A 27,146-nucleotide genomic window follows, 5' to 3' on the forward strand; every position below is an offset into this window, starting at 1 on the left:
TCTTGTTTTTCCCTCTGACACCACACGCCAGCATGAGCGTTACCAGGCAAGGCTATGTGAATGTCATAACCCTTTTAACGTTTCTACTCTGGCAGATTACAAAACTGAGATTCACTTCTATTTTTAGCTACAGGCTCCCAAATACAAAACTTTTAACAACATCTTAAATACAACTGAATACAATCAGATACTAAGTTCAAGACTGGCTTGTTTTCTGTCACACATAACACTCCTGGGCCACTGAAGTAAAATGAACTCACTTCCTAAACTTCCTACTATACACAATGGCCGTGGGCAGGCTGAGTAAGAGTCTCCAAAAATGTCCCCAACTTGAAACTAGAATTGAAAATATTACTGAAGGATATACTATATGCATACAAATTACTCTTTGAACAGCAGATTGAGTTAAGATGCTGAGAAAGAATATCAGGGCGAAAAAGCGGGATTTCAATGAGTATGGTAATTTACAGCAGTGCACATTAAATGTGAGTTGATCAAACAGCACTGATAGTCGAATTACTGCAAGAAGCTTCTAGATTTTCTTTCTAAAGAAAAATAAAACTCAAAAAAAGCTATGTTTTAAGTGTAATAGATAAGTCTGTAGTCAGGCTCAGCTGTAGTTTAGCTTCAGTCAGTTTGCTGCTTCCTCTCCGAAAGTGCAGCAACCGTCCTGTGACACTGACACAGTTTTTAAAAATGCAACCGCCAGTGGAGCCAACAACCCTGCTGGCAGCCACATTTGTGGGGAGAACACAGGAAGAAGGCGGAAAAAGGGGAGAAAAGGGAAAAGGAGCAAAACTGGATTGGATGGTATTATCTGCACATTCTTTTGGCTCAAACCCAAGAAATTTGAATTCTTACAGCTGAGGGAGGAGACTAGCAAGATACACTGATGTGAAACACGTAGCTGTCAAAGAACATCTAATCGGGTTATAAACTCAGACCAGAGCTGCAAGTGACTTTCACCAGCACCTTTGAGTCTACTGGATGAAATTAAAGGGCATAATATAGCTGATTACATAAAATAAAAAAGCTTCTAATGCTGTGAATATAAATATTAATTTTAAATGTTTTGAACAGTTGTGAGGCTTTGATTGATATGCATCTGCCTCTGGCATTTGTGCTAAATTGGTAACAGTAATTAAACAATAATTACTATATTTTTGCATTGATTTCTAGCGTCAAGTACCATTTGCTTATGAACAGCCTGTCAAGAGTTATCAAATTACCATATGGCATTTAAACTAAAGCATTTGCTTCTATTTTCAAAAGTTTTACAGCTAATGTGATGATGACAGCAAAAAAAAAATCAAACTCAACACAAAGAGAGCGGATGCATGCAGGCCAGCTACATCTGCCCCACGAAAACAAAGCCTCCACACAGAAGAAGAGGAGGGGGGTCCGTTATCGGAAAACACTCGGCAGTTGTCTTACTTAGAGCAAAACCTGCCCATAAAATCTACCTCTTAGACAATACAGACTAAAAGAAGACCCGAGGGGTAGCATGTTTCCACTAAGATAAACAAAGCGTTCAGTGTGACCGATCTTCATTGATGTGCATCTTGTCTCGATTAGCCTCTGTCTGGCTACAAAAGGATGCAACTACTGGATAAAATCAGGTCAGTAGTAAACAATAGTATTGATCTGGAGTGAAGCAGTATGTGGCCGGTGTTTTTACAAGGGCAGCAAAGTGGCTATAGTCTGTGCGGCTTACAAAGGTGGAGCAGGGTAGGCTTGTCATGCCGCTGCTGACAATAGTAGCCATCCCGTTAGCCAAGAGGGAGTCAGACCAGTCTGCTTAGTCGTTACAAGAGCCGGAATGTTTTTTGTTTCCTAAATTTTACTCAGATTTAATGCAGGTTTAATGGTTTGAAAATTTGGGAGAATTTTCTATGAGCTCACTGAAAGAGGAAACTGACATCAGTGGACTGCAGAAGGAAAGAAAAAGCGACTCTTTATATTTTTTGTCTGCCGCAAACTTCACGTGAGTAACGGTCAACCACCTAGCTAAAACCATACTACGGACTGTCCACTGTATACTGTTCGCTAAGAAAAAAAATCAAGTACACTCCACACTTACCCTTTCCTTAAAGATGTTTTTTGCTCTGTGACTGCGTGTGGAGCCCAGCCCTGTCGTTGCTGCAGTTCAGTCTGCCTCTATGCGGTGGCCTTCTCTTCCTCCGTTGCTCAGCAATAAGCTACTGACTCCCTGCAAAACAGCGGCGAGCGGACCAGCATCCTGAAAGAGGCGTCGAAGTGGCAAATAGGCCAATCGCTGCCTCCGGTCAGACGTTTCAAAATAAATGTCAAAGAGACAACAGGATACTCAGATTTGCGAGTTGAGGCGTCGATCATTATTTAAGTGGTGTTTTAAGTTGTATTCATACGCTGTCACAGAATAGAAATCTGCTTCCGCTAAAAGGAAGTTGAGGTAGTTTTTAAATATTTTTATTGCTATTCTTAGTCATCATTTCAGGGTGTTTTCCCCCCTCAAAATTAACTGGAAATTTTACGTTATTTTCTCGATTTATGTCATTTTGGAGTTATTTTCTCTGACTTTTTTCAGATAAAAACCTGCCATTTTGATATATGGATGGCAAATAATGTTGGGTTTTTTAGTGGTGGAAACGGGCTTCCATAGTAGGTAGCAATTTTTCAGTTTTGTTTTTTGTGATGTGATGTGATTGTGATGTTTTTAGTTTGCAAAAAGAATAGGTTGAAAAGAATGTACAGAATGTATGGTAATAAAAAAATGGTAAATGATAAAGTTCATGAAAAATCCTTCTTATTAGAGAAATTAGGATTAAAAGACAGCATTCATTCAACATTCAGACAGCAGTTCACCCCGAGTGATTGTGTCACTGCCAAACAAGCCTGTCAAGTATGGCCTAAAGATCTTCTAGGTTTGTGATACATGCATCCCCTATGCAATCTGAAATGGTTAACATAGGGAAACGAAAATGGAAAGAAAGGATAGAAGTTGATATGAATCTGGGTGAAACCATTGTCCAACAGTTGTGTAGTAGATTCAGAAAGACAAGAAGCAACATTGGCACAGATAATTTTTTTCCTCCAGTGTACTCTTTCACCATGCCTCCTGGAGACACTTTTGTGGGGACTCTACATACATCCTTTATCTGATGAAGGCTTCTGAGTCCAGGGAGGCTTACAGCACAGAGTTTGCATTCAGTGGCAGCTTTACCATAGTCAGCTATGTCAGCAGAAAGAAATGGCTGTTGTACTCCTGAGCACGATGTATCACAACAAAATGGGGGATGAAAATACCAGAAAAGGGAAAAAACACTAATTAATCACATTTTATAACTAGACCAAAGGAGGTGTAGATACTATGGACAAGATGGTTGGCACCTTAACCTGCAAGTGTAAAACATAGAGATGGCCCATGGTGCTGTGTTACAACTTCACATTGAATTCAACAATGGTATTATCTGTGCTTGACGGGTCTTTCTCATTGAGCTCTCAAAGCAGCTTGAGACAACACATGAAAAAATGAGTAGAAAGTTGCCCTCCGACTGCAAGGTGTGCAGTTTAAGTTCCCCAGAAAGCTTTTAAATTACTTATTTATTTATTTGTGTATTTGATACTGAAATAAACTTAATATTCAGAACCACGCGCACAACTATAATCTCACGATCACCTGAGTTACACCAGAGGTTCAACCAAAGTCCTTCTCTCATGAGTTTCAACTAAAAGGTTCAATATGTTGTTCTAACTTATAAAGCCATATTGTGTGCATTGTGTACCTATCGATCCTTTTATATTTTGGGATATGTGAAACCATTCTTCGGCAAAATATGCATGTAATAACCTGTGTGTATTTTGAATAATTTATTATGTGGGGAAAGTTAAAAAAAAGAAAAAGAAAAAAAAGAAACTTGTATTTACAGTAATACCATATTTATGGAATTACTGTACTCTAGATATAATGCTACTAAAAGCATTATAGAGATAAAGACTGATATCATAGATTAAATTATTAAAAATATAAGTAAGAAAGACATGACGAGTCATTTTAAAGCCATAAACCACTATAGCACTTTCCCAATAAAATTCCAAGCTCTTGCATCCTGTTAGGAATGAATGCATTTCAGGCACATGCCTGTATGTTAACACGTTTTCCACTTATAGATAGGTCAGCTGCTGGTGCAGTTGCAGACTAGTTCGTGATTCAAGTACTACAGTGTGAAATAAAACGTTACAGCCTATGAATACACACACATATGGATTATTGTAGGACAGTCGCTCAGACTAACAATGCTCTCCAGATGGTAAAGTAGCTGACTGTGTACTGAGTGACTCAGAGGATTACACTGCATGTGAACCTCGTCTAAAATTCAAAATCCTGCGTTTTATTTTTAAAAGCGGATGTAATTTCCTGTTTTAGTGGAATTTCTCTGCCCAGCTTGACGGAGTTCATCTTCAGGAGCGCCTGCGTCCACAACTGCAACCGTGGATGCTTCCAACTCAACCAGAAGCGATGTCAGCCAGAACCGGGTGGGCGGGTTTCCTGGACTCGCACTGGTTACGTTCCGGGGTCTTTTGTTACAGTACCACTACATGGACTGTGCAGAGGTCATGCTGATAATGAAGGCTGTACCTGCTGCATGATAACCGGGAACCAAACTACTAGAGATTATCAAACTAATTAGGGATGTAGCACTACAAGAAAAACATCCACCGCTTTTAAAAAATATAAATTAAGGAGATCGATTAAATGGCAGTAACATATAAAAGATTCATATTTGTTCCGCTTCAAAAATGTGAGCTCAAAATGGAAATGCTCATTGCATAAACGTGAAAATTATACTTTTAAATTAGCATTACAGCCTCTTAGTTAATTGCATGTTTGTATGTATTATATTATAATATTTAAAATACATTTTCTGATGAATTTAAAATAAAATAAAATAATAATATATGTAATAAAATGTATGTTATCTGATACTGTTTATGATTTTATACCGTCTAAAAATTCAAACTCGAAAACGGTTCAGCCCTGTTTTGTCTGACACACTGACGCAATGACGCCCCCTCCCTGTTGGCGTAAAGGCACTCGTTTTTATGTATGGCAGTGCCGCCGGGAAAAGCGGGACGTTTTTTCATGTTTATTTTTGAACTGTACCCTTTTATGTATTATTGTTAAAATATTCTTTTTTCTTTATTTAATGGTTTTTATTTAATGATTTCGATTGCATAGGACATTTGCAAGTTAGAGTTTAATTTTGTTTTAATTTTAAGGTTTGATGGTGACTACAACATTTTATTAAGTCGTAGCTTTATGTATTGGTTACATTTTATACTCTAATTCTTATTTATTTGATATGATATTAAATGTGCTGAGAGAACAACACACTTTTAAGCTTTTTAATGGGTTTACTTTATGTTAACACGACGGGAGATTTCGTTTACGGGGGGTACGATAACATAAATCGAACCGCCCCCGGCCGTTTGAAGCAGGAGCAGTAATACGCAGCTGTTGTTAGCGAATGGACATGCAACATGGACGATCCGCGGGACGTTCAAACTTCCAAGAAAAATGGGGGCTCCAGGTCATTGTTTTTGGCCGGCTCCGCGGTGGATATGGAGATTAAACGAAAGAAAATACGACAGAGTACTTTATTCCTACAAACAGAGGTATGCGCGGTACGACAGTGATTGTTTCGTATGATTTACCCAATGGAGTGGTCCGAGTGGGTGTAAAGTCAAACACGGGAATGCTGATCTTTTTAATTCACATGGCTTTAATAACATAGTTTCATGTGCTGCGACTTGACTTGCTAACGCCCTTCTCAAGCTGGATTTCAACCCTCCAGGGCAAAGCTAGTTCGGGGCAGTGCCCCTTTTGTCAATATTTACTTCCCTGAAACGATATCCGTGTACGCTGCATCATCATTGTATGTTTGCTTCCTTCTAATACTGCTCCAACTAATCCCCCTGCAGGCAAAGAGCATGCAGCCGTACCCTAGGCTTCTGAAAGACACTCTCCAGATAGTAGAGGATATGAATTTGTTGTACATACGACAGATTTCTAAGAAGCTACAGGTGCATATTGTTGATTGTGATATGGAGAATGATGATGATGTTTGTGTTATATTAGATGTGATTATAACAGACATCATCAAACTTCATTTAGTTAGAATATGTCTGCTGCATGCCTGCCAGTTTTCACTTGTTTTGTGCTTTTCGAAATGCCAATCGTACATTTCCAAACTCCATCTTTGCCATTAAAACTGCTACCCGAGACAACTTATTAATCTCATTCAGCTGGCATTACCATCTAACCCCTTCATGCATGCATCATTACGTCACCGAAAGTTTGGTCTTGAGTTTGTGATTTCAAGCTTATCAAGTAATTTGAAACATCACCAGTGTATCATCTTAACTGTGATGGTAGTTACTAGTGGGGCTAATGTGTCAAATGATTGCAAGTCCACCAAAGGGTCCAAAACTTGTAGGGAAATCAGTTTTTCACAAAAAATGCTTAATATTGAGATTCCAGCATTCCTACAAAGGAATGTAAATGTATGAAAATTTTATTATTTGAGGTCCGAATCAGTTTTTATTGTAATACATGAGCAGATTTTTCCTAAATCTTTCATCTGACATATGCTCTCATTAAAACAATAAATAAAACGACTAAAACTAAATAAACAATAAACACTAAACTGAAAAAATAAAACTAACTGAAAGTAAACTAAAAGAATAACACCCAAAAGGTTGAGTCTGTTCATCTGGACGTAGCATTAAAGAATAACAAAAAAAAAAAATCAGTAATTAAAAATAAAAAATAACTAGAAAATACCATGAAATATTGACTGGTATGGCCCACTTGTGATCAGATGTGTTTGGACACCCTTGGGCAAGAAGATTTCCCAACTGCCATGCTGTTTAAGATCTGTCTTTTGTATTAAACCCAGAAAAAGTTAGTTCTGTTGGTGCCAGAGTGACCTTGGATTTTGTTTAACAACTGCTTTTCTTTAAAAATACCATATAAGGTAAAAACATGAAAAAAATGTAGGTCTGCTGTGTCTTAAGGCGATAAAAACAATAAAATAAAACTTTTCAACGAAACAAAATACAAGTTATCATATACACAAACAGATGTGCGCGCACAAAGAGCTGTTAAGTTTAAGCCTATGAGAATAAAGGTTTTAAGTTTGTTTCTGAATGTAGACCAAGTTCCAATTGTCCTCAGGTCAGCAGGCTGCTTGTTCCAAAGAACATCACCACAGTAACTGAAAGCACCCTCAGCACGCTTCTGTCCAATTCTGGGAACAGTTAAAAGATCTGCACCTGATGACCTGAAAGGTCTAATTGGGCTATAAACTCTGAGGAAGTCAGAGGGGGTAAACCAATGAGTGCTTTATAAGCTACACAATGTGAAGTGGACTAAAAGACTGAAAGAAAATTCTGGTAATCTAAAAAGCAATTTCCTATGAAAAAGGTCTGCATAACTAATGAAAACCTTTGCTGTGATGCCGCTCATGTCCAAGCTTTTGTTGTCTGATGCACTAACACAATAGAAAACGTCATAGAAAAGTTGCCAGTCTGTTCTTTTTTTGACACTTGTTCATTCTTGTCTGTCTGTCCACAAAGACAACTAACATACAGGAGAAACTTGACTTTGAGATGCGAATGCGAGAGGGGGCCTACAAGCTGCTGCTCGCTTGCAGTAAGAGAGAACAGGTACTAAATGCTTCCAAGAACATGTTTACCTGCAACGCCCGGATAAAGGCATATCTCTCTCAGCTGCAGAAGAAAAAAGAGGAAGAGGACATGATGGGGGGAGTCGGCAGGTGGGGAGATTGATGCTTATGGCTCAGTTTGAGTCTACATCACTGTTGTGTGTGTGTGTGTGTGTGTGTGTGTGTGTGTGTGTGTGTGTGTGTGTGTGTGTGTGTGTGTGTGTGTGTATCCAATTGATATATGTTAACTTTGATGGGGAGGGTGAAACAATTGTCCTGCCACTAATGAAAGAACTGAGCGGGTTTTGGACAGAGGTTTTTAAAATGTATTTTTAAAATAACAAAATCCAGGAAGTCTTGTTAGATGTGTCTAAAATCTTAATCATGCAGCGATTCCATCCTGTTTTGTAAATGTACATACAGTTTATTTGTTTTGGCAAATTAAATACATTACACACATTTTGATCTATTGTAATGGTAAATTCCAAATTTTATTCCAGACCTTCAGATCTAATTTCAGGTGAGCGTTTGCCCTGTAATGGAACAATTGCTTTGTCAGGTAAGATTGCTCATCTGTTATTCAGAATAAATCAGCACCGCACATCTAAAACTATGCAACGATTACATTTAGTTGCAACATTTTGCTCCCTGAGTTAATTTTTAAGAGCCTTTCTTTTTAATTAACTTTCTGCAAACGTAGGGCTGCGCATACCTTTGATGTGGAGGGACTCAGACCACTTTAACAACAGAGGGAGTAAGTTTGCTCTTTGTTATCTTTCATGCCTCATGTTCAGCTTTGCCTCCTGTAATTTTTGTACATACTGGCTGTACTAATGCATACTGTACATCCATGACATTTGTTAGGTTCTCGCAGGGTGGCTGTGTTCTGTCTGATGCAGATTGGCTCAGAAGTGTTTGACACTGAAATGGTGGTGGTGGATAGATCAGTCACTGACATCTGCTTTGAGGGAATTACCATCTTGTAAGTGTTTTTGTGCTTATGTAATATGCAAAGTAGTACTCTCTGAACTGCTGCACTCCACCCTTTAGGTGGATGTATGTCTATTTTATAGATTTATATATAAGGGAAATTTAAAAGTATTTAATGAAATTTTGATCTAGTATATGTATAATGTATATTGTGTCACTTCAGCCCTGGTTTGTTAATATGTTTTAATGGTTATGTTCTTATTAAAATCCCCACCCTTAGTAAAGAAGCAGTTCCTCAGTTTGAGCTGAAGGTGGAGTTGTGGAGCTGCGCCCTAGAGGAGGAGCTCACACTGGTAAACACGCCAAAGAAACTGGCTAAGAAGCTCCGCAACTCCTTTGGAAAGAGCTCTGGGAGGAAGCTCTGCTCTCTGCTGGACACTCCAGACCCTGACACCTTCCTACAGCACAACCCAATACCGTCGTATGTATTGTGCTGTCATTAAATACTTTATAGGCTCTTGGCTCAAGATTTTTTTACAATAACTCTACAATGACTGGTTAGTGGAAGCAGGACTGTTGGGCCAGAGCTTGTTAGGGTTTTGAAAACAAACCCTGTTCCCGTGTTTAGCTTTTAGGTAATCATGATTTCTTTTTTTGTCATAATAAAAATAAGAATTTTATTAAAATGAGCGGAAAAGCATAGTTTAAACCATTTAGAATATTAATTTGGACTTCTCAGCTCAAAGTATCTCAAGTATCACCTGTTCACTGGGATATAATTTACAAAATATAGGTTATGTGTACATTTTATAAGTTGAATTGTCTTCATTATCTTCACTGTTATTGTTAAATTTAAACTTGGCAATATTTCCCCTGAAAAGTCAGCGTGCTCTACTCAAAGACTGCTAAAATGTTCATATGTGTCTTGTACTTGTAACAGTGGAGCCAAATACAGCCTGTTGGCCTACACAACGCTGTGTCTGCCCGAGGCTGAAGGCAGCTTTCAGTCACACTCCCTTATTGTCCTCCAAGATGGTAAGACGCAAAACACACCATTTTATATCTGGGGATATGAAATGCTTATGCTTTTTAACTCCTGATTTCATTCTGGAATAGTAATGATAGATATTTTTTAACATCACTTAAATCTAAACCTCCATTTAAACAAAATGAAGAGTGATGAAATGGAAAGTTAGGCCTCAGGTTTCTGCCCCTCCTGCATTGCTGCCCCACCTTGATCCTGGTTGTCTTCCTGTTAAAAAGAAGTTCTTCCTCCTCGCTATGTGACATGTGCTTGCTCATAGGGGATCATCTAATCACTGGGATTCTCTGTATATATTTTAGGAATTTTACCTCAAGCTTTTGGTACAAGTTTGCACAGTTTACATTATGGGGTTTTTACCCTTCATTTATAAAAGGCTGATAGGGCATGGACGCCCAAGTTTGTGAGTGCAATAATATGAGAACGAGGCGATGTAAGAGTTTGACCTCAAGGTTGAGGTCAGAGGCTAAGTTTTCTGAAGCGCTTATGAGCACAATAAATCGAGAATGTTGTCACCGAGGAGTTTCAAAATAATACCGTAGTTGCATCTGCTAGGAGGCTGAGGGGAAACACTGGGGCTTTTGTTACAGGAGAATGTATGAGTTGTAATAACATATATGTTCTTTTTAGAACTGAATTATTTTAAAATTAACTTTATTTTTTCCATATAGTACAAGGTAACTTATTACAGTTTTCTGGTTGCTTTTCATCGTCCTTAAAGCTGAGTGGTCCTCTTGGCTTCCACTTTATGGTAACCTCTGCTGCCGGTTAGTGGCTCAGCCTGCCTGTATGACACAGACCATGATGGCCGGTTACCTGAGCCAGAAGGTGTGTTCACTGTTATTTTGTAATGATAGCAATAAGCTCCATCATTGATTCTCTAGTGTCTTAGTATTTATTTGTATTTTGCTGATTTACAGCAAAGTGTGGAAGGCATGAGCCGCTGCTGCAGTCTTTACTGCGTGCTGAGTGCCGGCTTTTTGTCTTGTTTCTTCACTCCAGAAGAAATTGATGCTAAAATACAACCCATTCTCAAAGTACCCATTAATAAGGTAAGAGACACTAAGAAAAATGTTGAATTACTTGATAAACGTTAATGTTAGCAATTTCTTGTTCTGTTGCATCATTTTATAACACAAGACTGGAAGAACAAACTTTTCTAAAACTCTGCATAAGATGAGGCTTTGTGGTTACCCCTGTTAAACTTCATTATCTGTTTCAATTGTGCTGTCTGGAAAGAGAAGTTAAACATCAGATTCATTGTTATTGATTTAAATCTCAGTTCACCTTTTCCCTAACATTTGCAGAGTAACCAAAATACAAGATACCAAATTACTCACTGCGATACGGCTTGGAGCTTTGGCATTTTGCTGTGGAATTAATTTTCTTCTGCAATATCAGCGATGTAATTTTTAATGCACTAACTCGCATAGAGGTGTGATTTGTATTCCGTTAGTGATTTTCAGCTTGTAATAGGTTACTTTTGCTTTTTTTGTGCAGGACACCCGGATCCGAGTGTTGGAGAAGGAATCAGCAGGCCACAAATCTAGGAGTCTGTCCATCATTAACCCTTCACCAGAGGGATCGCAGTCCATCGTCTTCACCACAGACACCAGGGAAGCGCTGGAGGACTGGGTGGAAGCCCTCCACCAGCACCATTATGATCAGAGTGAGTGTTATGTGACCATGCACCACAAGCATTTGTATATGAAAACGCGTGTTTATGTAAAGGGTTTCGTGTGTGTTTGCCATTGTAAAAGAGAAACTGGAGTGTGTGGACTAGTCTGCGCAGGAAAAGTGGTTGCACATACACTTAACTAAATTTTAAGAACAGATGGTATAGGTCTTATCATCTCATGCCTATCCTTGTTTATGACCAGGCCAGTGGATGCACTGCTGTGACCAGCTAATGAAGATCGAAGTCGCATCTCCACGGAAACCATCACTTTTTCTCTCTAAGCAAGCAGACTCTGTTTACAACGACCTGAGTGAGTAGATTAATTGGAAAGAGTCACTGAAGCGAGTTAGACGGAGGTTAATATTTTGCCGACTGTTTGATGATGCGGATTTAACAGGATTTATATTTACACATATTCATTTTAAGAAGGTGTAATGCGAGTGCTCACAGCAAATAAGACACTCACTGAAAAAGAATACACATAATACATTAATTTTCAGTGGTGATGCATGTTAATAAGATGCTTTTTCAAGCAAAATATAATGCTGCAATCTGAGCCTTTGTGATGCTTTATTATATTTTAATAGTACATCAGGGAAAACACTTGATTTTGGTGTTTATTTATTTCCCTTATAGGTATAAATTCACCAGGCAAGTTTGAGAGCATCACTGATATTATCCACAATAAAATTGAGGAGACAGATGGGCACTTCCTTATTGGCCATGAAGAGGAGAAAGAGGCACCTAACTGGTCCAGTCTGTTTGATGGTTCCCATTCAGTGGTAGTGCAGAAGGGTATTCTGTCCCAGAGCAAAACCTCCACCCCTTGTTCGAGCCCCAATCCCAGCAACAGCAGCTGTACTACCAACAGCAGCAAGAAGCGACGCGCTCCACCTCCTCCCCCTGACAGAGAGCCTTATGTTGCTCCCACCCGCCCAGCCAGACCTCCTCTCCCTGCCTCTCTTCATCAGCACCCTCCTCCCTCATACCAGGAGAAAGAGAATTCTAGCACTAGCACTTCACGTCCAATCACAAGGTCCAAAACAGGCAGACCATCTCTGGATGCCAAGTTTTCTGCCATCATCCAGCAGCTCCAGCGGAATAATGCTGGAGGAGCCACCACCTCAAGTCGAAAAAATGCTCCTCTGGGCGTGCTCAATGTACACCCACAAGGTCAGCCCCAGCCCCCCCTCCAACAGCTGGACTACCAAAACCACCACACCCAAACCCCTGAGGCCACAGCTGATCATGGCTTTGTGAGAGCCACTGATGGTCCTGGTCCTGTTCCCGCACCACGGAGCAAACTGAGGAAGTCTTTCAGAGAGAGGATGAACCTTAAAGCGTTGTAACCCCAACCTTAGATCAGATCTAGAGTGAGGTAACCTTACTACTAATACAGATACCTGTCACACTTTATCAACTGAGCTGGGTAACGCTGCTAAAATCAAATATAGCACTATAGAACTAACTGAGGAGGGATGATAATTCGTCATGATCGGTGATGATATTTGGGCTTGACTGTTGGTGTGGTCCTTAATAGAATACTTCATCATTTGGGAAATGTGATTTGTTGACAGTTTGGTGGGAAAAATTCAATACTACTCTCATATATACAGGAAGGAGCTTGAGCCAGGACATTTAGTTTAGATTAAGAAGGTTATAAAGCTGAAAATGCAAAGACGAATTTTCTCGATAGGTAATAAATGTGTTTACCTGCACATTTCTCTCAATCAAATATTTTAAATAAAACAATAAGGTTAAAAGGAGAGTAATGTCAGAAGCAGTGACTCACTGGAATGGGCATGACACAGCTCAGAGAAGTCACGCCAGCGCAAAACGAGTGTTAGTTAATATTTTAGCTTTAGATGTGAGTGTAGGTAGTTTTTACCTTTGGACAGTCTTCAGCCCGAGCTCCAGCTTCATACTGACTGCACAAATCTTACTCAACAATGAAACACATAAGCATAGTTCCAAAAATGTGTAACGGTTGTTTGCCATAAAGGGTGGGTAGGTGATGACGCCACGTTTGAGTTTACACCTTAGCTTGCAATATCAGGACTATGTGTATAAATTTCCTGCTCCTCTTTCCCTTTCTAAACCTTCCATGTGCAGCTAACCCACAGATGAAATTAAAAGCTGAATGCTGGCTTATACACCACTACCACCATCATCAATCGCACTAAAATGGAAAAGCTTATTTCTTTGCTCTGCCACTGGAACATGGATTGAAGAAAGAGCTTTTGAAAAGGCGCCCAAATTGGAATTGATCCATTGGCCGACTGAGGACGAGTCATTCCTTTTGGAACTATTGACTTATTCTACTTACTGTGATGACTTTATGACCACTATAGCTGAATTTAAGGAACATAATTTTAAGAGCAATTGCAGGCACTAATGTGACATTCCCTGAGGTCTTAATAATAGTGTGACCTTGGTTTTCAGTGGCTACACAGTATGTCCAACATAATTTAACACTACAGCCAATATATGCTATGAACATTATTGAATGAATGAGTCTTTTGAGTAGCTGAAATAATGAATGCCCTTGTGTGTGTGTTTTGAACATATCCAGTACTGCCAGCCACTAAATATCTCAGCCACTTAGTGATATTGTGTTGAAGAATGGTCGTCATAATTACACACGGTGTGCAAAACATTAGACTTTGCTCCCTTCACAATCTAGATGAAGCATTATAGTGAAAGCTGCAGTCCCTGTTTTCTTAAATCTCACCCTCCATACTGTTTAATTTAGAGGGGAAGATGTAGATTTAGGAGGAGGTGGATTACAGACGGGTTTAGTTTAAGCCTTGAAAGGGAAAAAGGGAGAGAAGAGTACAGAAAGCGCTGCAGCTTGATTTTTAGCAGTGTGTCAAATGCTTTTTGTTTGATGTGTATTACTGATGCATTAGTCACTTTGATCTTGTACTGTATACACTTGGAAACATAAGAGAGGGTTTGAGGCTAGAACAGCACACTATCACTTTTCGCTGATGAGAACAGTGGTTACGTCTCAGACCCCATGATTATCAAAATAATTACATTGCACATCCTACATCCCCCCCCTCAACATCTTGGCCATTTTCAGGTACACTAGGTATGCTTGAGAAATGCATAGAAGTACCACTAGCAGGTACTCTGAAAGCTGTGTTATTTTGGACAACTGACTGTGTAGCCCTGATGAAACTAATTGCATGAAAAGATATCATCTTATAACGGAGCCAAATTTCCTTTCATTTTATGAATTTCTAATCAGTTTATATAAATAAAAACAGTATCTTGAATTTGTAGTTGTTGTTGTTTTGTTTTTTTTGTTTGTTTTACTGTTTTTGATCAAAATATTTTGTAGTTTTTTACATTAGTATTGTCCTCTGATCTCAATGGTTGTTGTTTAGCATGTTCATTATTTTGACTTTTAGTGGCACTTAATTTTATGTATTGCAACATAGCTATTCATTAATCATGTCCCACTGCAGTGTAATTTGCGTATAGTGCAATGTTAAAAAAATATAGTAGTTAATGTTTCTCAAAAGGTGCAATTTTCTTCTCACTCTGTTGTCTTGGAAGCTCACCGTGTTTTTTATGATTGCTGATCTGCAATAAAACGGCCTACATTCCACCCTGGTGAGGCTGCTTTATTTTTGCTGAGCTTGGAAGTATTACTGAATATTTTTCATGTTAAAGGTTTACCAGGGGGTGGCAATAAAAGTCAAAGCATAGCTTTTATTGCCACCTAGTACACATCCCATAGAGATACATGCACTGGCACATTTCTCTACTGCAGCAAATACTGAAGAGGCTTCTCTGGCATTGAGCCCAGAGGTAGCCTGTTGTGAAGATTAAGGCGGATGGAATCTCATAGCCAGATAATGGTATTACAATAATAAAACCCCATTCACACTGCATTTACTGAGGGAGGGAAAAAAAGCATTGCTTTGATGTTAGCACACTGACATTAAATACCAGTTTATCCAACCCTTGCTATTTATCTGCAGTTCAATTAAAGAACACCACTGAAGAAACATATAGATAGTAAAATACTTTAATTAAATATACAGGAGGTCATATAATACAAAATGTGTATTTTTTTTGTCTTGCCTGCCAGCTGGGTGATTGGTAAACAGATGGCTGCTGTATCAAAAACACTTTCAGGATGCACATTAATGGAAACGACATGGAAAAAAAAAAAGTGAAACGACAACAAATAAACAATATCCTAATTCTTAAATTGTAGTGTTTGAATTTAACGTGATCACGGTGACCTTGAAACAGAGCAAACAAGGACACGGCTAGATTGTGTAACCAACTTTTATACTGTTTTTATACTATATACAGATTATAACAGTTTATATGATAACAACCACGCAGTCCTATCTACAGTGCTATTTACACAAAATAAGACGAGGAGGGGTTGCCATGAATTGATCCCGTATGAATGTTCTGTACAGGAGCCAGCACTAATGCCAGTTTTACCTACACACAGCAATGTACAGTACTTAATCAGAAATGAATGTCTTTATCTAAGTATTCGGTAAAACTTTACAGACGTTTTACAGATTTTTTTTTCTTCTTTTGAAACACCAGACATGTTCACTGTGTATTTCGACTATCCTGGATTGCAATTATATAGTGGTTGTAAAAGCCGGCGCAGGTGTTGTCTTTCCACCTCAGGCTATGGAGCATGGTAGGCATATTTTATGGAGTCTGGTACCTTTTCATCACTGCTTGAAAACACATAGAGCACACACGCCCTGCGGGTGACAGACACCAGACCTGTGTCAGGATCAGTAAATCTCGCAGGTTCTTGTATAATCGACTGGCTGACAGAGTTAAGCTAGGTCAACAGATTTACTTAAGTTAAAGCGTAAGTGTTTAAAATTTAAACTTCTTAAAGTGCCCCTATGTGTTTCACCTTATTTATTTATCTGTTATATAGCTTTTCTTTTGTATATTTAAAATTATTCTCTCACACAGAAAACACTGCTGCTGAACTGCCTTGCTAGTCCAGGCTTTACTTACTTGCCTACATAATAATGTAACACTGTGACATATTGCCTTCTTAGCAGCTAGTTTGGTGCACACTCAGACAAAGAATAATGAGCAGTGGCATGAATTAAATCCAGAGTCAACCAGCTGCAACTTCTTTAAAATGCTGCATATCTCAGTTACACCTAAAGAACCGAATACCAGTAGATTCATCTTTTATTCGTTAGTTTTTTTAAGTATTTTGGGGGGGATGGACTTTTTTGCCTTCGGAGTTGAACCCAGGGCCACTGTGGAATATGGCCGCTTGTGAGCTAAACCAGAACCCAAATTACTTTTATTTTTGACAGCTATATCATAGAATAATTGGGAAATTCTTGTGTTTACTGTTGGTACAGAGCATGGGTAGTGTGGCTAACATTATCATCCTTTGCTTCTGTCTGCACTCTGCAATTACACATACTGTATTTTTACAGCAAAATTCCCGATAAAGCTGCTCACATTTACATATTTTTCTATTTCTGCTGTCAGACAACAGAAAGAGCACAAACCCACTGAGACTAATTTAAAATAGCTGTAACTTTCAAGCTATTAAACCATTGCTTAGAACTGCTAGAATTATAACAGCGACTTTGTCTAACAATATCACTGTTTATATAAGTAGGGGGACCATTTCAGAGGTTGGGAAGAGTATAGAAAAAAGGTTTTCATCAATAAAGTGTGTAAACTTACTCAAATAGGTCCCCAAATATGTTATGAACCTGTAAATGAGCACAATAGGGGCACTTTATAATTTAAGCACAGATACTAACCATTAGGTTTACAGCATAACTGTTTACATTTTAAAAACATCCCATTCTGTGCCTCACACATTAAGTCTGGTGTCTGATAGCCAAGTGTGCCATACTGTTTTTGCATGGGTGTCTGTGCGCTTCGTTTCAGACAAGAGTGACAGTAATATTGACATTCCTACCCTGCTACAGAAGATAAACCTTAACAACTGTAGTGCTAACTCTAATCCAACACTGCGAAAGGCACAGATATTTGCAAAGCAGTAATATCCTAAGTGACAACATTCCTATCAAATCATACAGGGAGTCTTTTCAGCGTACTGAAGAAAAGAATATGTTCACCAACAAAAAAGCTTTTCAAGTCAAGAACAAAAAGATGAAATGCTGATTTTTTTTTGTGGTGAGCATTCCACAGCAGACAGCTGCTTCATTATGCTGGTCCTGCAGACAAAAACAAGCCGCTACAGTCTACTCATCACAAAAGGTTTAGGGGGTCATATCACTTTTAGTTTAGAAAGTAAAAAAAATGTAATGACTTTTTAATCAATGCTTAACAAAAAAAAGTAAATTGTCAACAGACTGAACATGAAAACTGCTTATTTTGTATTTGAACTGAAATACATGATTATTAATAAAAGAAAAAACCTGAACTGAGGAACAAATGAGTCTACAGTACATCTGTCATACACAGCACCTCTAAATGTTTTGTTATGATTAAACTATTCGTGTTATGCAGCACCACAGTGAGTGTTAATGTCTATTCTAAAGAGTCCATGTGGATTTACTGTGGCACAAACAGGCAACAGAGCTCAGCGTGGAGACATGTAAACAGATACAACACCACTGGCTGCCTAAAGAGTAATTATGCGCTAAACAGCTGCTGAACATGGTTTGCAATTGTGAACGCACCTCTAGTTATATAAAGAATTTGATTTACGTTGTCATGTTACTTGTAGTGTTCTTAAGCAACAAAGTTTAGCCCTCAGATGTAGTAAACAAATGGCTTTTCTCTGTTGCCCTCAACATTTCACACATCCAGAGCAACAACCTGACTCATGGTTACTGAGAGCGGCAAACTGATTTGTGAGCACATACACATGAGCATTGTGCAAATAAGAATACGACGACAACAACAAAAAAGATACAGTAAGTGGTGATACAAATAAAGAACAGTGCAAAGTATATAAACAAAGGCATAAACAATTTAAAAAAAAATAAAGAAAATGGAATTTTCAGTCCACCTGACTGATGCATTTATCAGTCAGTTATCAGCCAAAGTTACATAATCAGTGTTTTGTTTTGACTGAGCCACAATCCCCGAGATAGAGAAACAAAGACAAAGAAAAGCTGAGACAGTTTCTGAGGATGAAGAAAGAGGGTGGGAAATAAATGTCTCCTCTTTCTCACAGTCTGGTGCTGGGGTGTACCGAGGACAGCTGAGGTGGTGGGAGGGTTGAGAGAGGGTATAGATGGTGCAACAGGTCCCCATACAGTGCTGCCCCACCAGGGTGCCTGTAGAAGTGGTGTGGGCTAGGACTAGAGGCCAGCAGCTGCCTGTGGAGCATCATGGAGTGGAATAAAGGGGGAACAAGAGGAGATACTGCTGACTGGCTTTTTAGATACTGGAGACCCGGATGCTGTTGGAGCCCGTCCTGGGCCCCTGGTGAAACCAGGCTGCCAGGCGGGTATATGCCAGCATAGAGGGGTGCGGCATGAGGTGGGGGAAAAGTGGTTGTAGGGTGTCCCTCAGGAAGATGGTTGTTGAGGTGAACAGCATGGGCCGGCTCAGCTGGTTTCAGCTCTTCTGGATCGCTACGTCGGATTGTGCCAGCAGGGTGGATTGGTGTAACCACACGAACTTTCCTTTCAGGGACATCTTCGCTCTCGGGCTCTGCTAGACTTCTTTTACTGGGTCGATTGGGGCTGGTGAGGGAGGATTCACCTGAAGCTTTGGGGCTGGGAAACGACTGTGATGCCTCTGCTGGGTTCTGCTTGGGGGTAGAGATTGTCATAGGAGGAACTCTGCATGCTTTAGGGTGAGAATCCAAACCCTGGTGCATGATGGAATATGAGAGACTACAGAAGGGAGGCTTAGAGAAAGAGGAAACCCTCTGAGAGCGTTGTTTAGAAACTGTGAAGTCTCTTGGCTCATCTTCGGCCTCTCTGCTCTCGCCGTGTGTTTGAGTCCTGTCACTGAAGTGAGATCTGTAGGCCAAGCCCTCTTGCTCCAGGGTGCCACAAACAAAACCCTGGCTGCCTTCACGGTCCCTTGTGTAGTGCTCTCGCCGCTCTGCACTAACAAAGCCAGGAATCCTCTCTTGACTCAGACAGTTCTCAGTTTGCCTATACAGATTGTGGAGGTGAGGGGAAGAGTAGCAGTCACTTGCGTAATTCCGGGGCTGAGAAGCCGGGCCCTGGAGTAGCTTCTCCCCACAGTTTTCCAAGGCATCCTGAGCTCGGGGGAGATAGGGCTGCCATGGTGCGCTTACTTGAGGCTGGGGATGATGGCTTGTCCGGCAATTGTAACTCTCTGAAAGCTCCCCAGCAGTGCTCCTCTCTGATGGGCCACCTGTGGCTTGTTGGTGAGGCTTGCTGCTCTGGGCATGCTGGATGACTGATGGCCTGAATATAGGAGCTACCTCTGGGATACCGTGCCTTTGTCCTAGTCCCTCCTCTTCACTCTTTCTCTTCTCCTTTTCCCCTTCAGACACTGATATGACAGGAACTGAGGATGTAGCCGTGGGAGGTGGAGGCTGAAGAGAAAGAGGTGTAAAGGAGAAAGGGTTGGACTCACACACTTGAGAGAGGAGCTTCTTTTTGGCCAAAGGAGACATGACCCCCTGGCTTGCTTTGCAGTAGGCAGCCGTCTGTCCGGAGCCCTGGGTAGACTCCTTCTTAATAACCCCATAGTCTTCTTTCTCTGGGAAGGAATCTGTGCTTAAGTCTATACACTGTTTGTCTGCCTGTTTACACATCGGCAACACCTTCCCCACTCTCCCACCATGACCTTCAATGGGGTCTTTGACCCTGGAGAAGGGCTCAGGCAAGGCTAAATGTCCAGCAGGTTTGTCTATATCCCATCGATGAGACAGGTAAGGGTTTTTAGGAATGAAATGACCTTCATTTTGCTGTTCACAGGTGAGTTTTGACTGCAGGGCCTCACTGATTTGCCTCCATTCGGGCTGGGAACCAGAACCAGTACAAAGGGGTAGACCAGCATGTGGGCCTCTGCAGTCGGGCTCTTTGGAGCAGAATGAAAATGGCTGCTCCACCGCCAGGGACTCCTCTTTCTTCAGGGTAAGGTGTAACTCTTCCTCCTCTATTACAATTGGTTCATCTTGCAGAGGTACCTCCTGTTTTATGGCTGAGGGAGGGTCATGATCCTCTTCTTTCACCGTATCATCCTGCAATTTGGAAAAATGATAGTTATTTCAGTTTTTCAAAGAAGAAAAGAAACTCATACTTTCTTATTTGGCAAATTCAACACAGGGGATGAGGGACTGATGAGAAAGCATAGCAACATAAAAATGAAATTGAATTGAGAGTGAGATGGAATCCTGATGAGCCAGCAGCTGGATAGGTTTGCTACTAACCTGTGACTGTTCTTGGCCTTTCAGTGTATCCCCTCTATCCTTTTTACTCCCCAGCTTGGGATTGCTCAGGCTTTTTAATTTCTTGGCCCCTAGTCCCTTGGCTTTGGCTCCTGACGCCTTCTCCTGGCTGGTCTCCTGCTTCCTGGGTTTGGCCAAGGGGAGGGGTTTGTCGGGCTCTCCTTTAATATGCCTCTCGTAAGGGAGGAGGAGCCTGAGGAAGAATGTGGGCAAAGCAGATATGATCAAGTTATGTCCTGTCAACTTTGCAAGGCTTGGTTACTGATATATTGTGGATCATTGCACATAAACAAAAAGCTTTCTTTCCTGCTAAACAGGAAAAAGGTGGAAGCTTTTTTTTTTCTTTTAAAAAGCAAAACACCTTGGTTGTTTAGCGTAAAATACAATACACCACATTGTTTGGCAACTGAGCTGCAGCTTCGCCCCTGGCATGCAGTGTATCAAATAGCTTGCTTTAAAACCTCCTTGTTTTAATACCTGGCAAGCATTAACGATCCTATTGTAATTAAACTAGGTTAGGGGAAATCCAGGCTCAAATGGGTGCCAGAACATGTGTGTGTGTGTGTGTGTGTGTGAGAGAGAGAGAGACAGAGAGAATTTGAATAACCAGTTATCTCCTGCTGAGACAGATCACATTTGGTATTACTTTAACCTTAACAGAAAATAATATGTGTGTGTCTGTGTATGTGTGTGTGTGAGGGGATTCTAAAGTTAATGTAATTTGGAATGAAAAAAAAGGAAAATATCTTGGAGAAATGACATCAAATTCTTTAACTTCACCGCACATAATCTCTAATTTAATATACTAATGTTATTAATGATAGAAGCCCTTAAATTGGTTATAATAATGAAATATTTCAGCTGGTATAAGCATGCTTTAGCTGTTACATGTTATGAAATCCTGAATAGCTGCGTATGCTTCAACTTCATTAAGTCCATACTAAGTAACAAGGAAAAATCTGTAGAATAAACATTAGACTATTTTTGACTTCTGGTAATCCTCCTCTGAATACGTCGCAAGTCACTTTTCCATATCTGATGTCATAACTAATGGGAACATTAGGATCTGGATAACATAACAACACCCATGTGTAAAATAATAGCATGAAGAAACCAGTGAGGGAAACTTTTAGGCTTTTATTGCTAGGAAAAGAAAATGGAAATTGGCACTAGACCAGAAATAAGAAACGCTGTGGAACAGGAAACCAAGACAACTGAAAAACTACGACACTAAGAACTTCAATAAGTTCTTTTGAAAATCTTTCCAGCTCCTCTGTCAGTTTCTTTAAAACAATAAAAATCCATGAAAGCCAGACAGAAACATGACTTTCTAAGTCATGAGAAGAAAAAAAAAGGTCTTCTCGTGTAACGACAAGAGACGGTTGCACTATTCCTTTTAAGGGACATGGCGGTAAAACAAACAATGAATCAAGAGCTGTTTCGCCTCCTCTTCAAAAGGAAGAAAAAAAAGCCTCAGAGAGTTCAAGAGGCTCTGTGGGATTTTTTGTTATTTTTCCTCTGAACAAAAGTGCTGGCAGGGAAAGCGGTGAAACTACATTTCATACAGCTGGTCTGGCACCAGGCCCCAGGCCAAGAAAGGAAATGTACTATTAAATGTGACTTATTGGAGAGATGGAGAGCAAAGAGGTTGTGAAAGAGAAGAGAGGAGGGAAAGGGCCAAAAGGAAAAAGAAACAGAAGGATAGAAAGAGCGGCATAATGACATGTTAATGAACAGGAAAAATGATTTTGAATAAAGGAATGAAAAATCCTAGAAAACATAACTTTAAAGTAGAAGCTGTGGATTTTCCCCTGTTAAACAGGGAAGTGCTTCTCAGTCGTTCTATAATTAGGCCTTATTGCACAAAAAAGGAAGGTGAGGTAAATCTTCCACTGTTATAAACAAAAGGTCTTGAAAATTGTTATCGACATACCGACATGTAAAAATATCTAGAGGCTATTAGAGATCAAGGGCTAGAAAAGTGACATGTTTGCTGCATATACAAGGGTCTACTGTTGACTATCAGCAGGATCTGTGGGAAAGAGATGGCTGCCTGGGCCTGGGTCAACTTTATGGAATGTCAATAAGGGCTAGGGGGATGGTGGTGTTGCTGGTTAATGTAAGAGCTGAACCAGGGAAATTACTGGAGCTGAAAATAGTTACACATGGAAAGCTTAAGATGTTATGTTGGTCTGGGAAACCAAAAAAAAAAAAAAAAAAAATCAGCCTCAGGAAGTTCTATTCATTGTTAGAAAGACTTGTTTTGTAACACTTAACTACTGACCAAAAATTTCAGTCTATCAAAATATGATTGTACATTTTATACACCCATTACAGTATCTTTGACTGCCAGGAAACAAGTATTAAAACTGCAGGAGTCCATTTTTAATTCTGTAAAAAACAAACAAACAAACAAGGCAAAGCAAGTAAAAATTAAAAATAAAATCCTAATAGACCCCTGTGTGTGAAAGCAATTTCAAACACTGCACCTATAACTTAATCATGATTGTGTAGTATGATATAATAAGCACTTATAATACAATACTGCTATAAGTAGCAATTTCCTTCAAAGCAGGGGAGGGGCTAAGCTTGGCAGCCACTGAAATAGTTGAGAGAAAGCCAGATGTAGTTATTAATTTGAGCCACTTGGGGGCGTATTCTGCACTGGAAGACTCCAGCAAGGAATTTCATCAAGGCAGGAGAGGCAACATTTTTATGAGGTCAATAAATACTTAACTTCCTCTCATGCCAATTTATCACCTGGCTTTTGTTTAAGCGGCCGTTTTCCATGTTCCTTAACAAGGAATCCAAATACGCAGTGAAGATGAAATATTTATATTAATAGACAGAAACTATCTCATGTAATTAATCAGAAAAAAACATTTCTTCATTTATACGATGGATTATATGTGACTGATTTTGGAATCTGGGATCAACAACACTGTGATTCAACAGAACAAAACTGTCAACTAAGCAGGTCTGTGCCTTTGAAATAATGGCTTACACACAAAGCACTTCTACTGAAAACAACAACAACAAAAAAAGACAACTTGGCAAAAACAAGGTGACTTTACCAGCAATGTGCTGCTGTTGTCCGAGTCTTGTGTTACAGGAACAAGCAGTGTGCTCAAATCCAAGAAATGCCTAAGTCACCAAATAAGTGGAAAAAGCCCACAGGCTGTTCCATTTCAACAATTTCCCTCTCATCCGTCTTGAAATTAATTTTTGCTGGTGTTGTGTTAAGATCACAAGAGCTGCTTCATGCGTTAAAAAAAAAAAAAAAAAAAAAAAAAAGGCTGGTGGACAAGCCCCTGGGGCTGTAGAAAGATTTGGAGGAAAGAAAAATAACGTACTTTTACAAGGCTGTGAGGAAAAGAGAATAAAATAGAAAAGGATAAAATCAAATCTTTATCATATGTAAGTGGAATGATTAAGCACCATCACAGCGATGAGAAAACAATAACTGCTGTAGAGAAAGAGCCAAGATGCCGGCAGAGGGATAAACAGACATTGTAGCTGGTCCCTTTGCTTTGGATTTATGCCTCAAAGCCTCTCTTTTGTCTCGAAGCCAAACCACTTGAGGTGACCCTCATTCATGCAGTTAAAACAGGAGGGCAGCGCAGGAATGTATGAAAAACTTAAGTCCTTTGTCAAGTCTGAAAATACCAGATTTAAAATGACCTCTACTGTTCCCCCGGGGTTTGCTCTCATTAGCTGCTGCTGCTGCAGCTTGCAGTAAATGTTCACCATACAAGGTTCGAGCCAAGAGTGCTACATGTAAGTGTTTAAAATAAATGTGTACTATTCTGCATAAAGGACCACTCAAGTCTTTCAGTCACTAAAGTATTAATACGCCGTAATATCCACAATATGTTCCCTCTTGCTGCCCTGAAGTGGACTGAAATCTCAGCAAGAATATCATTAATTTAATTTGCAACACTGAAGCACTTATTAATTTCAGTAGACTTGAATAGATTCTCATACAGTCGATTGCCTGTCACACATCAGTGCCATAATTTGTGATTTCTCACTGCCACTGGGGGAAAAAAAACCTCAGACCTTTTGATTAAATTCGACACATAAAGAAATGATCCGATATTGTGATTTGTTAGATGGCTGCAAAAAAGAAAGAAGAAGAGATTTTTATCACTGAATGCTCAATAAAGCATTTGTCTTGGGGAAACCATCTCGCTCTCAGATGTTAAAATAGCTGCCTGCTATTTTAGTGTAAAGAACATGCAGCTCTTTGGCTGCCTTCCCACTCTAGCTCAAGTCCACATTCTGTGGAAGTGTCATGGATATACAAAGACTTTGGCCATCCTTCTGATACAGACAACATGTTGAGACATTATTATAGTCTTAAGGAATGCTGAGAGTAAATACTATGTTATCATATTGCAACTGTCCTATCTCTCTCCTGTTTTTTTACTTTCTTTCTTTTTTTAAAAACTAAAATAGTCAATCATTTTTACTTCTTTATTAAATTCTATCAACGTCTCATCCTGCTTCTTTCAGGTTTACAAGGTGATACTCTTTCCACACCACTTCTTACTGCAATCTAATGATACCCTCTGCTGCAGGACAACAGACCAACTTAAATCTGTGTTTCAGTGTAAAAATATAATGCGCTACATCTGATGTATTGCAACACAGCAAGGACAATGCGGAGCGAGACGCTGACGAGTTCAGAATAAAATTTACAAAACAATCCTGTCTCTTTCTCTCTTGCCCAAATTTGAAACCCGTGGTATTATACGGTAATTCTCAGAGCAAGGACTGACTCAAGGTTTCCTAATAATGTATTTTTATATCTGGAAAGCAGCTTTAGTGAATGCAAAAGAACATCGATACCAGGAGGAATGAATAAAGGCTGAATCAATAAAACATCTAGTCGACTAAAATTGGAACAGTCGTGCATCTGTCTTAAAAGAAACACATATCTGCATGATCTGAGCCAGAGAATATTTCACAGGCTCCGTGTACAGTACATCTGGCAAACATCCATTACTTTATAGACAAAATGATTGAATCCAAAAACCCCTCATCTGCGTTTTCTGCTATTACCCAAAACCTCAGAGTTTTTAAATAGCAAATTATTCTAAATTGCTTCGCTGTTGCCATGGATACCCCCCACCTCCCCCTCCAAACCACCCACCTCCCTCCCCCCCACACCAATACCAACCCCGTGGTGCAATTACATTAGAGTGCCAAGGCATGGTGAGGTATTAAAAATCCGTAACAGGCAGAAATGAACAGAGATGGTGGAATGTGATGTTTCTGTTACAAGAGATCACGTAGGAAACCTGGAAGATTAAATATGTAGGAGCTGTTAAAAGGCGCTGACCTGTATAATGAAAGAAACAGCATGAAGTGCAAGGCAGGGAGTGGAAGAGAGAGAGACGGGGAGAGGGAGAGTGAAAGAGAGAGAGAGGAGGGAGAAAATGGCACAGCACAGAAGCAAAAGGCAGTCTATTTCAAGGTTATTGATGCCATCTTTTTCATGACCTCATTTTTAATTCAGAGCGCTGGGCCCTGACAGCTAATCTCGGGAAACGGTTTAAATAAATATCATTAAAGCTTCCCCGTAGCTGCAGCGGCAGACCTTGGCTTGGACATTTCTACATTGATTTTTCCTTGCGCACTAATGAAGGGCGCTCTGTGCCTAAACAACAGTAACTTTGAAAATGACAATTAGCTGAGGTTATCTCCTGTTCAATTCCAGCTATGTAACTCTATTTCTACCAGTGATTACCGCCCGCTCCTGGACAGCATAAATATAGTGATTATGCCCCTGGCTCCATCTTTCACAATAACATCTCCTAGGAAACCATTTCATATGATTTTACCATTAGGGCTGTAAAGGGATAATGTGTATAATTTAAAACGAGCACTGAATGCTTGTGGATATTCACAGTCTTTAACCCAAATAACACCAAGACAGCCAAGAATATCCACTTAATTGAAAGCAATTATGTCCTGAAATATTGTTTCCTTTTTTCCTACTAGCTGGAGACTTTTTATTTCCTGCTCTACTCTACTTTGGCCCACTGAGACAAATCAAAGTGATCCTTCTGAGAGATGAGGAAAACATAGGTGTTGTTCCAGTTTGTTCACTGTACATTCTTCCCTGTGAAATATATTTCTGTAGCACGTTGACTAATGATTAAAGGTGGAAACAAAGACGCCTCTGGGGAACAAACACATACTTCAGCGAGCCCACAAACAGCCTCATTCATCATGCAGAGAGAATGGCCGTGTTTGCTGAGTTAATACAATGAAGCTAATTGCCCTCCAAGCAGCCCAAACACCAAGGCTCAGCTAAAATTATTCCCCTGAATGGAAACTTGCTCAGCTTCAGCTGATATCTCTCTCTCTCTCTCTCTCCCTCTCTCTCTCCCTCTCTCTCTC

The 27,146-nt window shown here is 39.8% G+C and overlaps 3 protein-coding genes across 11 annotated transcripts in view; 1 reads left to right on the forward strand and 2 right to left on the reverse strand.

The window, feature by feature from the left end:
* The window catches only part of cep170aa (centrosomal protein 170Aa), a 38,812-nt gene extending 36,552 nt beyond the window's left edge, over window positions 1-2,260 (reverse strand). For all 5 annotated transcript variants that reach the window (XM_005727328.2, XM_013909422.1, XM_013909421.1 and 2 more), the window contains exon 1: window positions 2,081-2,260. The gene's annotated coding sequence lies outside the window, so the exon portion shown is untranslated. The remainder of the gene's footprint in view (window positions 1-2,080) is intronic.
* Window positions 1,553-14,621, forward strand: rtkn2 (rhotekin 2). Of its 5 annotated transcripts, XM_005727323.1 has the most exons (14): window positions 5,493-5,655; window positions 5,962-6,063; window positions 7,618-7,817; window positions 8,207-8,265; window positions 8,407-8,460; window positions 8,571-8,688; window positions 8,917-9,117; window positions 9,577-9,671; window positions 10,400-10,506; window positions 10,599-10,730; window positions 11,179-11,347; window positions 11,559-11,666; window positions 11,993-12,734; window positions 13,469-14,621. In XM_005727323.1, the coding sequence occupies exons 1-13, from the start codon at window positions 5,521-5,523 to the stop codon at window positions 12,703-12,705; spliced, it is 2,193 nt and encodes a 730-aa protein (XP_005727380.1). In that variant the 5' UTR covers window positions 5,493-5,520; the 3' UTR covers window positions 12,706-12,734; window positions 13,469-14,621. The 5 variants fall into 5 exon arrangements, with proteins under 5 accessions (XP_005727383.1, XP_005727380.1, XP_005727379.1 ...); XM_005727322.1 differs by having other exon boundaries at window positions 11,993-14,621; XM_005727324.1 differs by having other exon boundaries at window positions 8,207-8,226; window positions 11,993-14,621.
* A 792-nt stretch (window positions 14,622-15,413) lies between these two features.
* arid5b (AT-rich interaction domain 5B) overlaps window positions 15,414-27,146 on the reverse strand; it is a 74,762-nt gene continuing 63,029 nt past the window's right edge. Inside the window, exons 9-10 of the mRNA XM_005727331.1 lie at window positions 20,721-20,931; window positions 15,414-20,531 (exon numbers count right to left, since the gene is read on the reverse strand). Of these exons, the coding sequence (XP_005727388.1) occupies window positions 18,531-20,531; window positions 20,721-20,931 (2,212 nt within the window). The 3' untranslated portion in view covers window positions 15,414-18,530. The remainder of the gene's footprint in view (window positions 20,532-20,720; window positions 20,932-27,146) is intronic.

This window comes from Pundamilia nyererei, unplaced genomic scaffold, assembly GCF_000239375.1.
Source record: "Pundamilia nyererei isolate P.nyererei 1_Seehausen unplaced genomic scaffold, PunNye1.0 scaffold00024, whole genome shotgun sequence".
In the NCBI taxonomy this organism is placed as follows: domain Eukaryota; kingdom Metazoa; phylum Chordata; class Actinopteri; order Cichliformes; family Cichlidae; genus Pundamilia; species Pundamilia nyererei.

Excerpts from the sequence above, each read along its gene's own strand:
- rtkn2 (XM_005727322.1), top strand. The coding sequence starts at position 5,521 with ATGGACGATCCGCGGGACGTTCAAACTTCCAAGAAAAATGGGGGCTCC. Across the intron at positions 7,818-8,206 it reads ATGATGGGGGGAGTCGGCAG|ACCTTCAGATCTAATTTCAG; the intron begins GTGGGGAGATTG and ends ATTTTATTCCAG. Across the intron at positions 10,731-11,178 it reads TCAAAGTACCCATTAATAAG|GACACCCGGATCCGAGTGTT; the intron begins GTAAGAGACACT and ends TTTTTTGTGCAG.